At 33.3% G+C, this 15,881-nt stretch overlaps 1 protein-coding gene across 2 annotated transcripts in view; it reads left to right on the top strand.

Moving 5' to 3' along the window:
• The first annotated feature begins 567 nt into the window (after positions 1–567).
• Positions 568–15,881, top strand: part of LOC128663188 (serine-rich adhesin for platelets-like) — a 69,292-nt gene continuing 53,978 nt past the window's right edge. The window contains exons 1-2 of one of the 2 annotated variants that reach the window (XM_053717394.1): positions 568–684; positions 11,857–11,930. In XM_053717394.1, the coding sequence (XP_053573369.1) occupies positions 674–684; positions 11,857–11,930 (85 nt within the window). In that variant the 5' untranslated portion in view covers positions 568–673. The remainder of the gene's footprint in view (positions 685–11,856; positions 11,931–15,881) is intronic. The other variant, XM_053717395.1, reaches the window with a different exon arrangement.

The following is a 15,881-nucleotide window of genomic DNA, read 5'->3' as shown; positions in this document are numbered from 1 at the left end:
TGTAAATTACACAAATTATTAAATTGTGTCATATATAATTTGTAAACTGCATGACATTCATAGATTTTAATTTACCAAATGTAGTTAATTATTTTATTATTTTGCTCTATTTTAGTGTGAAGTGTAAAAATATATACACACACACACATGCACACACATCCACACACACAAGACATACACACACATGCACACACATCCACACACACAAGACATACACACACACACACACACACACACACAAGACATACACATAAAAAAACTAAACAAAACAAACCTGCTAGCTGATGTATGTATTCTAACATTTTGGTATAGCAGCCAGAGTTTTTGGTCAACACACAAAATGTGCTTGCAGTGTCTGTGACCTGACCTGATGTCACTCAGATGCAGACTCATGTAATGTAATCTGTCATTATGGAACATGTATTACAATGCCTATACAGGTATACTCTGTGTTATGTATATAAGCGAGGTATGTAACAGCACTATGTATGTATGGGATTCTGTATTGGGGTAAAGGGGAGGGATGAATGACAATGTGTCGTCCCCATTGACCACACCTGTATATTTATATGGGGAGGACACACTGTTGGTGCTCAGTAATATTTAATTCTGTACTTTCCTGTTAAGTAGTGGGTTTGAAGCAGACTGTGATTTACAGTCTAACACAGCAGGAATGGGAAGCAGGTAAGAAGAACAAGCTTGTTCACTCTATCAACTCATAGACTGTCTTTATTTCCCACTTCACCATGTAGGTAGGGCAGAGCAAGAATAACCAGCATTGGTACAGCATAGGCAATTTCTGTAAGGATATGCTGACATACCCACATTTAGCAAAGAAAAGTCATTAACAACTGGGGCGTCTGTGCGGACTCAGTAATCTAAGCAAAGAATGGCTTTTTCTTAAAGGATTTTTGACTGTTAAAATTCTGCATCAGTGTTTTTCCCCCAATGTTAGTTACTTTGCATGTTTAGTTCACATGGTAATAAATCAGATACATATTTTTTTAAATAAAAAGTTATTGATATTAGTAAATAATACTTTTACATTTTGAACTGCATAATGTTAAGATATTATGAAATATGAAACCCAATAGTATGGAAAATAATGTACTTTTTCACCAGTTATTTGTCTATATGATATTTTATTATAATTCTCTTACTTTATCCATACGATTCACATAAAAAAATAACCTTTATAACGTTTCGTACTATTATTTTTTTTCCTTGTAATCCTTGATTTTTTAAAAACTGCTTTTTTACTGCAATTGAAGGTAGAACTAATTGTGTACAGAATTTACTGAATATAAAGTGTGTTTAAGTTAATGCAAGAAAAATATATATAGCGGCAAATTCATTTTGCAAATTGTGAAAAACAAGGTAAATTGTATTAAAAGTTGGAGGGGGGGGCAGGCAGGTTTATATTATTATTATCATTTATTTGTAGAGCGCCACAGATTCCGCAGCGCTAATATTATAATGTTGTTGTTTTTTTAGTGGGTTTTGTTATAATCTTCTCTTTTGGTGACTGCACACATTTTTGTATGTTTTACTTAGGGTAGTCTAGGTGTTTGCTAGGACTAATAATAATAGTAATAATAAATACATACATACAATTGCTCTCTTACAAGCTACAATCTTTATGGGGATTTATCTATCTAATAAAGGTTTTGCAGCCAGGTCAGTATTACTGGCTGAAAAAGAAAATTTAAACAATAGAACATAAGTGTTTGCTATTCCACTGTTGATTCCACAGTGTGTGATTTCTGCTGCTAAACAAAAGTTACTATAAACTGCAATTGCAGTTTTCCATCTGTTTTTAGAAAGAGAGACTAGCTTGGCTATGCCTCTTTTTACAGTTTAGAATGGTTAAAGGGACATGAAACCCAAATCTTTTCTTTCATGAGTCAGGTAGGGCTTACATTTTTAAATAACTTTCCAATTTATTTCTATTATCTAATTTGTTTGGTTCTCTTGGTATCCTTTATTGAAAAGTATACCTAGGTAGAAGCTGCCGATTGGTGGCTGCACATATATGCCTCTTGCCATTGGCTTTCAGCTAGCTCCCAGTAATGTATTACTGCTCCTTCAACAAAGGATAGCAAGAGAATGAAGCAAATTAGATAATAAAAGTAAAAGTTGTTTACAACTGTATGTTCTATCTGAACCATGAAATAAAAAAAATGGGTTTCATGTCCCTTTAAGTTAAGAAGGTACATTTGCAATTTTATTCAAGTAAAAAGCAACTATTAAGCCTTTTTTTGGGGGTGGGGGATAAATTGCAAATTGCTGTTTTGTGTGTGTCTGTGTATATATATTTATTTATTTTTTAATGAGTTTTTGTTATCTGCTGTTGTATCTATTCTTTAGAAATTGTTTTTTTTTTTTTTTTTGCAGTTTTCCATTCTAATATAAGGTCACAAAAATAAGATAAATACAATTATACAAAATAGTTCATTGTGCAGCACGTATGCATATATACACAAATGAAGTGAGTTACACATCTATAGGGATGTGCAGTTATTCTGCACAGTGAGCTACTGTATATCATTGGTTAACCTCTCTACGTAAAGATCATAAACCTGTTATGTTATGAATAAAACCAGCTGGCTAGGTGAGGTTTTCTATTGCTGAATACTATCCCTGCTATGCTTTTAAGTTGCCCTGAGTAGCATTCCACTGGAATGAGGGAGTTTGAGTTAGAAAATGATTATAGACTGAAGTAAAAAATCAAGAGGTGAAGAACCGTGACCCTCATTGGCATATCCTTACCTAGATTCCCTAGTTTGTATATGTTTTGATATGCTAGGTAATGAACTATGTTTTATGAAAGGTCAAAAAACTTCTAAGAATCACTGTTTCTCCTAATCCAAATTGCTGGCATTTAGGCATTTAAAGTATATTTGGCTATTAAAAAAGTGACCTAGATTACAAATGGAACAAAAATATTATTGCACTAACATCTTTCCTACCAATCAATAGGGCTTTTATTTTTGCTCTCATATTAGATACTTTTTAAAATTGTATTCTGTGTCTGAATCAGAAAATATTTTTTTGTGGTTTAATTTAACCTAAGTATCCTGTGCAGTTTGGCAATGAAAAAAAGAGAAAATAATGGATTATATATATATATATATATATATATAAACCATAAAATCTGAGTGTGTAAAACTACATATCAAGGGAGCAAGGGGTCCTATAGGTGGACCGTATCTTCTACCACCAAATGCCACATTTTCCTTTTTTATTATTATTTTTCTAAGGGCCATGAAATACAATACAACTGCATTATGAACAAATGCATAATAAAAACACTTAACTTTGAACCTTTGAGCAGTAGCATTTTTTTCTTTTCAATTCCTTTACCCTTGTCTCATGTGACAGCCATGACGCCAATCACAGACTCATGTTTGTATAAACTGTGGACTTTTTCACATGTTCAGTAGGAGGTTGTGCCTCAAAAAGTGTGCAAATAAAAAAAAAAAGAAGACACTACACAATCAGTATTGAAAGACAAAATAGCTAGACATATTTATTTTGTGTCCTAAAGGATTCAATTGATGTTTTTTTTAGAGAGATCATCAACCTAGTTTGTCATAGGTGCAGTAGAATGTAAATGCTTGTTGTGTAGTAAACAGAGATGAAAAGATAGAAAAATAAGCCGTCATGCAGCTAAAAATAACATAGAAAGTGGACATGGTTAGAAAAGGGACAAGCAGAGAGGGAATAGGAAGAAGATGGAATTAAATAAGAAGGATGATTATGGTTAACAGAAGCATTTTAACACCCTCCAGAACCATGCAGCTTCCTTGGTCTTTAGCCTCTTTGCTATATAATATCAGAAATGTTAAAATATAAACACTTTCCCTCTTTCCCATTCGCCCTGTTCCACCCTTATAAACTGGCATGCTTTAGCCATGCCTCTCAATGCCAGTCGTCCAATTACACAATGGTTATCTGGACAATTGTAGATATACACGTGAGTCCTGGGTCATCTAGTGTCCCAATAGCCGCAAATTATGTGTATGTGATACCTGGCATAGCAATGCACAAACAGACCAATTTCTTTGTGCATGCTTGAGACAGCATTGCATGAAAGATTATTTATAAAATCTATGGAGATCCATGTTAAGTCTAATTACTTACAAAATGCTTCAGATTTTTTTTTTTTAAAAAAAGGTGTATTGCTTATAACAACCTTAAAGGGGCATTAAATGGATATTGCAACCAGAATTGAAATGCACATCAGTATTTGTAATCGGCTGCATGCTAAGCCCAATTACTTTTCAAACTTTTCCAACTGCTTTGCACACTAAGTAAAAACTAAATAAAATGTTAGATGACATTCCGTGATAAGTTGGATTTGTATGCAAATACCTAACAACATGTGTAAGACAAATTGCATGTTTACTTATCAGATGATTAATACAGAACAGGATATTAAATCCAAAAACTTATGATACTGATAATATTTGTATGCAAAGCTTCCTAAAGGTTGAAAACTGATAGACAGCAGACACGTCTCATTAAAATTATATTACATTGCACTGTAAAACTGGTTTCCCCTTAAAGGGACATTATACACTCGATTTTTCTTTGCATAAATGTTTTGTAGACGATCCAGTTTTGCTTTTTTTTTTAAATAACATTGTTCTGACTTTCAGACTCCTAACCAAGCCCCAAAGTTTTAGGAAAATACTGATGTATACTTACTCCAGCTTGCTCCTGTTTGTGTAAATGGTCTTTTCATATGCAAAGAAAGGGGGTTGTCTGTTATTTCCCACTTAAAGTGGGTGTTCCAGCTACCTTTTTAACAGAGCTAAATTTGGAACTTCTAAGTAAGTTTTTAAACGGTTTTATACTTGATTTTTATATCAGTATCTGTGCACATTATTCTTTATAGTAGTGTCTATTTCATGCAGTTATATGAAAATTGGTGTATACTGTCCCTTTTATGTGTTTCCACTGATTTGTTATATCAGCAACATAGAATAAAACATATATGAAATTGTTCCTCTAGTTATATTTTTGAATGCAAAATGGCTGGTGATTTTACATTGAATACAGAGCCCATTTAAATGAACTGAACTTGCATAAAGGACAGATAATCTTATGTTATAATTTCTCTATACACACATACCTCCTTATCACAAAGACTAAGAGACCGATTATATAAAATTCGCAGATTTAGACGCCAACACTTGCAGGAGCAGCCCTCATGTGAAAGTTCTCAATGGAGGGCAAAATACAGAGGGGGTGGGGAACCAGCGTACCTTAAAACTTAAATATAAAGCTTATTACAAATCAAATTACGCTGTTTTTGAGTTGTATTAAGAGTTATATTCAAGTTTTAAAGTACGCCGGTTCCCCCTTCTGTATTTCGCCCTCCATTGAGAACTTTTACATGAGGGCTGCCCCTGCAAGTGTTGGATTCTAAATCTGCGAATTTTATATAATCGGTAAATTCACTGAAATGTTTATATGCATAGGTTTTTCTTTCAGAATAATTAGTGTTTTTACTATTTTAGTGAAAAAAAACTGAGTACTGTAGTGCAAAAATGTTTATAGAACTGCGCTTGAATATAAGAGAACATTTCTTTTATGCCCATGGAACGCCCATATGCAGCCCATTTTATGAAAAAACATCAATTACGCTTCGTATTTTGTACTTACGTACTACTTTTGTACTAAGAATTTCTTTGTGTTTTTTGCACATCCAGTGTACTTAAATTACAATTTATGTTGTGCATATTTAATACAATGTATTCTTGTGTAATTTACATACAAATGTTATATTTTTTTAGTAAATACGATTTTTGGTGAAAAAAATGTTTTTGATGCACCTAAACAATATATTTTTTTCCTTCATAATTTTGTGTGAATGGTTCAATTATTCATTTTGTATGATTTTTAAATTACGATTTTCATTGTGCACTTTTGTAATGTATGAATCTCCTCCCCATATGAAAATGTAGTATAAGCTCTTTAGCAAGACACACACTGGTGAGCATTCTTATAGAATCTCACCAGCCCAGAGAATTTTATAGAATTAGATCCTTAGCAAGAGCAACTGAAATTTAACATTCTGCCATTCCCCATGGGGCTACTGGTGATTCTTGTTTACATAGCTTTTCTTTAAAAAATACAAAAGTATTCATAGTCGATATTGACATTTTTAGTGGTGGTGGTTTCAACAGGCAAAATTGGCTATTTTAAATGACAAAATAAAACTAATGGGGTTGTTTGCAAACAATTTAATACACTCCAGCAAGTAAAATGGATCATTAGGACCATATGAAGGGGGAAAACATTTATTTTGTATAACATTTTTCTTGTCCCATGCTCCTTAGAAGGGCCAAAAAGAAAATGATGTAACCTACAAATGTTGCACAAATTAAAAGGGACAGTCTACTTGAAAATTGTTATTGTTTAAAAAGATAGATAATCCCTTTATTACCTCTTCCCCAGTTTTGCATAACCAACACAATTATATTAATATACTTTTTACCTCTATGATTACCTTGTATCTAAAACTCTGCAGACTGCCCCTTATCTCAGTGCTTTTTACATTCTTGCATTTTAGCCAATGTTGGTTCTTGCACAACCATTCTCATTCTCCACGGGAGTGAGTACAATGTTATCTATATCACACACATAAACTATTATTGTCTAGCATTTGTGCAATATTTAAAAACCACTGAGATTACAGGCTGTCTGCTGGGGCTTAGCAACAGGCAAATTTAGAAGTTATAAAGTATATTAATATAACAATGTTGGTTATGCAAATCTGAAGAATGAGAGTAAAGGCATTACGTATCTTTTTAAACAATAAAAAATATCAAGTAGATTGTCCCTTTAAATAACTGCTTTGAATACTTACATTACATCATTTACTTGTTGGCCTTACTTACAAGAGGTGTTTAATGCAGGTTAGTTTGGATTTATTCACTTATTATAAAAGCAATAATTAGTCAGATCTTTCAAAAACACAACAAAAGAAACAGGGCAAAAGTAAAACCTAGTTCTTCTTAGATAATCTCACCTGAGAGTCAAGGTTCTAAAAATTAGGCCCACAGACTTCAAATATTAATAATATTCAAATCGAAATCTGTTATTTTGTATTTATGCATAATATATATCAGTGATTAAACACCTCATTGGAAACATCTATGAACAAAATACATGGTTTAAAACAATTTTTTTAAACAATATTTGCATTGTTTTGCAGTTTATGCATAAACCCCTTGAAAACCCTCCTAAATAATGTTTTACTTATATCCTCTACTGCGGCCAAGGTATAAATGTGCATATATATATTTAGTAATTTAGTAATCCAGTTAAATTACATGAAAATCTGGAAAAGTAAATAATGAAAGTACCTTTCAGTTAAATAATGTAAGTATCGTTCAATATTTTTTTACTGTGAATAATTAAATATTTTATGAGGAATTACATTTTGATTTTAATGTCTTTTAAACAACTACATGAGAAAGTCTAGCTATCTTTTTTTTTTTTTTTTTTTAATGAAGACCTCCACTATTTGACCTTCAGTTTTGCACACCATTATGTTTTTGCTTTAATTTTTAAATCTTTATTTATAATCCAGCAGTGTAAACGATATGATAAAAGAAACACAGTTGCTTTTTCAGCGCACGGGTGTCTTGAGAAACCAAAGAGAAATAGTAAATAAAGACATATCTGTATCAATACAATATGAGACAAACAGATTTGAACAAAATACAGAAATATTGTACATTGGAGATGTCCTTATTTGACCACAATACAAAAGAAAAAGACCATGCAATATATATGCAAAAATAACATCTGTACATTGAACAGGAATACATTGTGGGATATTTTAAATTACATTAAAAAAAATGTTTTGAAAAAAAAATAACGAAAAACACACAAAGAATACATTTAATGATACCACTACGGTCCTCAGTCGCTACTTTTAACAGAAAATACCAAATGGCTGAGAGACCAAAACTGAGGGAGAGAAAAAAAAGGAGAGGGAAGCCAACCATGAATACATTTACTGATTTTCTTTTCTGTTGCTGAGTATGATAAGATTCATATATAAATTGCGATTGGATTTCCTTAAGAAAGAGCACCAAAGGAGGAGCCATATGTGCACACCATTATGTTACGGCACTTTAGGTTTAGTGCACCTCTGATTTAGCACTAAAACCGTAGCTAAAATTAGTTTATCAGCGTGGCCCCATATAAGTCTATTACTTGAGGGATTTAGCAAATCTGGATGCTAGCACACCCTAGGCTTTTGCACATGCGCTAATATTGAAGTAAAAATGGAAGCTCTATGGATTTGGCTTTAGCCGTGTTAGTAGGATTTTCTTAAGCAATGTTTATACCATTTTCCACCTGACAATTATTAGCATCTATGTAAACGTGACCATAGTAAGCTAGGTTCAGTAATGCAAATGAAAGACGTAATAAGAAAGTCTGTAAGGAAACAAAAATGTTGTAAGTTTCTGGCATTAGATAAGTAACTTGTTTTTCTTGTGTTATTGTACATTGTTTCATTGGTACTTCAGCTGGGTTATACAGGACAAAGCAGAGTTGATGTAGATGACATTTCCAATAAGAGGGAGCGTAATATAAATAACATCTATGCAGAAACTATTGTTAGCTGCCAAAGATTCTTATCAGTAGCCGAAAGCAAGCAGCATGTTAAGGTTTGGGAGTAAATGTACATCACTTTATAGTTACAGAGTTGCAACCATGTGCGATCACTATCACTATCAATTACTTGTGATCATAACTGAAGCTCACAAACATTAAAGGGACACGAAACCCAATTTTTCATGATTCAGATAAAGCATACAATTTTAAATAACTTTGTGATATATTTTTATTATCTCATTTTTTTCCTTCTCTTTGTATCCATCTTTGAAAAGTATACCCAGGTAGGCTCAGAAGCTGCTGATTTGTGGCTGCGCATATGCTTCTTGTCATTGTCTTTTAGCTAGCTCCCAATAGTGCATTACTGCTCCTTTAACAAAGGATATAAAGAGAATTAAACAAATTAGATAATATAAGTAAATTGGAAAATTGTATGATCTATGTAAATCATGAAAGATACATTTTGGGTTTTATGCCCCTTTAAAGTGTCAGCTGCACCTGTCACTTTATAACCTTGGAGGCATTTTAAATATTAGTCTATATCTATTATAAATTTACATTGTAGATTTGGAAAATAGATGAAACCATTACTTCTGCTCTTGAAATGTTAAACAGAAAAAGGGAAATAGATTTACATATCCTGTATTTAAAGTTGTAATCTAATTAATAAAAATATATGTAAAATTTAAATTTTTTAGTTTTTTTATTTAATTTCTAATGGCCATTTGCTGTTATTGAATTACACCCATTAATAATTGTCATTAATAATATTGGCTTCTTCAAGATTCTTATGCATTCTTTTGGAGGTCAAGATTGTTATTAATACCAGTAAATCCAGGAGATGTCTATTTACTACTCTCTAAAGTGGTGGCTTTAGCAAATTGTCACTGTTGTACACGCAAATAACCCTATACTCTAGAGTGTCTCATTGCACATGTGCAAACTCACCTGCAGGCAAAGTCAAACATTGCAGTCTCCTAGCAAACAGACTGTACAGAACTTGCTGACAGTTCAATCAAACACAAGAACTGCTCATTAGACACTGACATTTTGAAGAAAGAAATGGACTTCTAATATGAATATTGTGTGTTACATATATAGTTAAAGTTAGCTCCAGACCAGCAATCCAGTACTGGTCTGGTGCAGAATACAGCTTCAGAGCCAATCAGGGATGGCACATATGCATTACAGCCAATCACTGGCTGTATTCAGTTCAGGATGAGCAGTGCTGCTCGTGATCTGACTTTTTAATCCCTTAAGGCCAAATGACAACACATGGTCATTATGTGCACAATGAATTTAACGAGAATAACGACCATGTGTCATCATCCACGGGTGCTTTACAGAGTTCATCACTGTCCCCCTGCATCTACAGTCCTAGTGATCTGACACCTGGAATCTGGGGATGATGGGGACATCACCATGTAGTCATAAAGCCCCAGAAAATGCTGGGAAGGACTACAGGGCTTAAGGGAGCTGGATGGGGGGTTGGTATTCAAATTCTTTTAACCCTTTAGTCCTAGAAACCCCCAATGTCCACCTTTTGAAAGGTTTTTAAACAATGTTTGTCTTGGAGGTTAAAGTTTAAGCACATTTATAATAAAAATACACTAGTTTTAAAGCACATTGATAATATATTCACATATATACCCGTATAACAGGCCATCAAAAAGGAACAGAGACCCCCAAGACCCCTTGTTATAAAGCCCTTAAAGGGACATTAAACCCAAAAAAATTCTTTCATGATACAGACAGCGAAATACAATTTTAAATAACATGCCAATTTACTTCTATTATCTATTTTGCTTCATTCGTTAGATATCCTTTGTTAAAGAAATAGCAATGCACATAGGTGAGCCAATCACAGAGGCATCTATGTGCAGCCACCAATCAGAAGCTACGAGCCTATCTAGATATGCTTTTCAGGAAAGAATATCAAGAGAATTAAGCAAATTAGATAATAGAAGTAAATTAGAAAGTTGTTTAAAATGGTATTCTCTATCTAAATCATGAAAGAAAAAATGTGGTTTAGTGTCCCTTTAAGCCCCTCTTTAAAATAAAGCCCCTGTAAGTTTTAATAGCTAGGTGATCACTGTGGTAATAGTTATCACCTGGTGTGAATAAATTAACATTTATTTGCATAAAGGCTTATGGGAGCCCCTATGTACAGATCAAACATAAATGCACCAAAAGGCCCTTTATATGAGGATAGCACCTTGTTTTTAGTATAGTGGGTTTTTTGGGGGGGGCATACACACGCTAATATTTATAACTTTGTGTATTAAGATTTTAATAGAAAAGTTGTATTAACATTAAGTGTTTAACACTTTTTGTTGCAGGTTTCTAAAATTTAATGATATATACATAAAAAAATGTTATAGTTTGTCTCTACTGGGTCTCCTGAAAAACAATATATTGTGTGGGTTTGTCACTGAAAAATCGCCTACAGTAAGGTTTAAATGGGAAAAGCATCTAAAACTGCAAAAAAGCTCAGCATAGGGGTGGAAATTGCTTATCAGTTAAAGGGTTAAATTAAAATATGCCTATTATACACCCCAATGAAAAAAACATAATGAATTCTAAAAGTTGAATTTAAACCATTACATTGAACTGTTCTTAAAGGGTCATGCCACCCACATTTTTTCTTTTATGATTTAGAAAGAGAATGCAATTTTAAACATCTTTCTAATTTACTTATATTATCTAATTTGTTTTATTCTCTTGATATTCTTTGATGAAAAGCATATCTAGATATGCTCACTAACTGCTGATTGGTTTCTGCACATAGAAGCCTTGTGTGATTGGCTCACCATGTGCATTGCTTTTTCTTCAACTAAGGATATTTTAAAAATGAAGCAAAATAAATAATGGAAGTAAATTGTAATGTTGTTTAAATTTCTATTCTCTATCTGAATCATGAAAGAAAGATTTTGGGTGTAGTGGCCCTTTAAGTGTTAGAATGCTGACACTGTTAATGTACAAAGCAAATCTTATTTTTTGTACCTTATCCTGGGAATTACTGTGATATAGAAGACATCACTGTTGTTATTGTACATCCGACATAATGAAATAGTGAACACTCTTCTATTCATTCAATCAAAGTGTACTTGAATAAAGAAGGTTGCATTGAAGTAAAGTTCATGGAATAAAAGCAGCTATAAACGCTTATTAACTAAACTGTTTACATTTCTAATCTAATAAATGTTCTCTCTTTAGGAATAACATAGGGGAACACAGACCTTTTAGTATGCACCAGTGGAGATTAGGAATCCTATTACTTCTAATTTCAGGTATGTATGTTTGATTGATTCTTGAAAGTGGTCCATAAGGGTTACAGTCTAAAGTCAAAGACAATACCTAGAAGGATTTATATATTGAATGTGATGAAGAATAGGAAGGTCTGATCCATTTGAAGTACATCATGCCAGCTGGTGTTTGAGAAAGCAAATTTGTAAAACACGAATAAAGAACTTATGTCTCACTTTTCTGATAAAAATTAAATGTTTTTTTATCCACAAAAAGTCCATGTCCAAAATAATACAGCTTGTATCCTGTAATTGTGAGCTACAGTCGTATGCAAAAGTTTAGGCACCGCTGACAATTTCCGTGATTTTCATTTATAAATAATTGGGTGTTTGGATCAGCAATTTCATTTAGATCTATCAAATAACTGAAGGACACAGTAATATTTCAGTAGTGAAATTAGGTTTATTGGATTAACAGAAAATGTGCAATATGCATCAAAATGAAATTAGACAGGTGCATACATTTGGGCACCCTTGTCATTTTGTTGATTTAAATACCTGTAACTACCTAGCACTGATTAATTGGAACACACAATTGGTTTGGTGAGCCCATTAAGCCTTGAACTTCATAGACAGGTGCATCCAATCATGAGAAAAGGTATTTAAGGTGGCCAATTGCAAGTTGCTGTTCTCTTTTACTTTTCTCTGAAGAGTGGCAACATGGGGGCCTCAAAATAACTCTCAAATGACCTGAAAACAAAGATTGTTCAACATTATGGTTTAGGGGAAGGCTACAAAAAGCTATCGCAGAGATTTAAGCTGTCAGTGTCCACTGTGAGGAACAAAGTGAGGAAATGGGAGACCACTGGCACAGTTCTTGTTAAGACCAGAAGTAAAATATCAGAGAGGCAAAGGCAAATGATGGTGAGAACGGTCAAAAACAGCCCACAGACCACCTCCAAAGACCTACAACATCATTTTGCTGCAGATGGTGTCACTTTGCATCGTTCAACAATTCAGCGCACTTTGCACAAGGAGAAGCTATATGGGAGAGTGATGCGGAAGAAGCCTTTTCTGCACACACGCCACAAACAGAGTCGCTTGAGGTATGCAAATGCACATTTGGACAAGCCTGCTTCATTTTCGAAGAAGGTGCTGTGGACTGATGAAGCAAAGATTGAGTTATTTGGTCATAACAAGGGGCGTTATGGATGATGGCAAAAGAACACATCGTTCCAAGACAAACACTTGCTAGCCACAATAAAATTTGGTGAATGTTCCATCATGCTGTGGGGTTGTGTGGCCAGTGCTGGTACTGGGAATCTTGTTAAAGTTGAGGGTCGCATGGATCCCACTCAATATCAGCAGATACCTGAGAATAATGTTGAGGAATCAGTCACAAAGTTGAAGTTATGCTGGAGCTAGATATTTCAACAAGACAACGACCCAAAACACTTCTCAAAACCTACTCTGGCATTTATGCAGAGGAACTAGTACAATGTTCTGATCGCCATCCCAGTCCCCAGACCTGAATATCATTGAAAATCTGTGGGGTGATTTGAAGCAGGCTGTCCATGCTTGGCAACCATCAAACCTAACTGAACTGGAGATGTTTTGCTAGGAGGAATGGTCCAAAATACCTTCATCCAGAATCCAGACACTCATTACAGGCTATAGGAAGCTTCTAGAGGCTGTTATTTCTGCTAAAGGAGGCTCTACTAAATATTGATGCGATATTTCTGTTGGGGTGCCCAAATTTATGCACCTGTCTAATTTTGTTTTGATGCATATGGCACATTTTCTGTTAATCCAAAAAACCTAATTTCAATACTGAAATATTACTGTGTTCTTCAGTTATTTAATAGATCAAAATGAAATTGCTGATCCAAACACCCAATTATTTATAAATAAAAATCATGGAAATTGTCAGCGGTGCCTAAACTTTTGCATACGACTGTGTATATTTGAATATAACATGGAGACATCATAGCTAACCTATAAAAAAACATGGATGGTATTTTAAGGTTCCTTATTTTCTGTACAGATTACTTTAAGGCCAATTATTTTCATTGCAGAAACTGGTCTACATAAGGAATAGGTTAGTTGTTAAAATAGAGTGATGAAATAATAGGCCAACCTTGAGGGTTATTAACATATTTATTGATCTTAGGGAGAGGGTAGTGAAAAACGATATTAATCTTATCAGGGATATGGAAATAACTGTTATTTTTAGATACAATGTCTGCCAATAAATACCCATCTACCAATTTGATTATTTTCTTCATATATGAAGAGATGTAGTCAAACTTTAAAACATTATAATAATTCTTATCATTTAAATTGTATTACCCCCAAATCTATGACATAAATGTCTTATCACCAGAGCTTTCTTAGTTGTTAAATTAGCTAAAACCTTCCAAAGTCTTCTTGTCTATTTTATTCATATTATAGTGCATCTAGTTCCAGATTACAAGTATAGCTGTATTTAACACTCTCAGTCGAGCGCTAACTCCACTTTTTGCGCGCGACTGGTAGCACTCATACTACAAATTGAAAGTAAGCTGTTTTTGCTTGCGGTAACATATTTCCCCATAGGAGCAAAAAAAGTGGGGAAAAAACACCATTGCATATAAATATAAAATACAATTTATATATAAATATATAAATTGTATTTTACATATTTTTATCTACTTGACTGCAAAGGACTCCAATACAATTATATATATGTCTATATACTGTATGTGTACATATGTATTTATGTGTTTCTATGTGTATATATGTCTATATATTTATATGTATATATATGTATTTACATATGTACACACACACACACACACACACATATATATATATATATATATATATATATATATATATATATATATATATATATACACACAGTATATACATATGCATCTTTAGACATGTATATGTATGTATCTCTATGTTAAAGCCCTTTGCAGCCTTTTTCCCTAACACCTGAGACCTCATATCTTTGAGCCCTTATAACATTTCTGTGCAATGGTTTTTTCCCAATAATTATTATTAGATAGTGTTATTATGAGTGTAACTGTACTTTGTAAAGTCTTTTTGATGTGTTTTGTGACACTTTTTTCTTTCACAAAAAAGTTAACCAGAACTCTGAGGACGCAGTACTCATTGTAGCGTAAATCGATATTGCGCTCACACGTTTGTATTTACTTTCAACTTGTAATACAAGCAGAAAACCCGACGTGTGCAAACAGCCAGGATAAACCCCTTTTCGCTCGTGTGTAACTGTTAACGCGCCATTCATAATCTGGCACCTAGTGTCCGCAGTGGAGAATTCACACATACGTAACATAAATAGCAATGGCAAAAAGCAATAATAATATTAATAATCACAATACAAAGAAACATAATTTTAGTTGTAATGTTTAAATGTGCTATTATCTACATTTACTTCCTAGCACCTAAACTGTGCACTTTGATTCCCACTTGACCTTGAACAAGGTGCTTTACTTTTATTTTATGTTCACCTGTGAAATTAAGTAAAATACATTAATGTATTTTACACACAGTTATGGATCTATCTATTCATAATATATCTGTATTGTTTTTGGAGTAAATTACTTTTTAATTATCACCAGACTCATTCCTCCTGCTCCTCTCCACCAGAGGGAGCCAAGGACTCACATATACTATAAAATCCATTCTTACATGTGCATTAGAACTCTTTTTTAATACATATTGCATGTGGGAACATTTAGAACTAATTTACTCCTAATTGAGATCTTCCACTTACTGATCAAATTATTCTACTTTGAGCTCCTTTTGCAAATGTGGAGCTTCTGACAATCAGATAATTCTATTAATTTTATTTTATTTTCAGTCTTTTCATATGACACATTTCTTCTTCCTTTCAATGCTTTTTTTTTTTGCTTTGGGGAAATGTGTCTTTATTCTATTAAATATGCTGCAGTACTACTTATTTTATGAAACCATCATCCCTGTTTA

The sequence above is a fragment of the Bombina bombina genome, chromosome 6, assembly GCF_027579735.1.
Source record: "Bombina bombina isolate aBomBom1 chromosome 6, aBomBom1.pri, whole genome shotgun sequence".
Classification (NCBI taxonomy): domain Eukaryota; kingdom Metazoa; phylum Chordata; class Amphibia; order Anura; family Bombinatoridae; genus Bombina; species Bombina bombina.
This window is presented reverse-complemented; position numbering and strand designations above follow the sequence as displayed.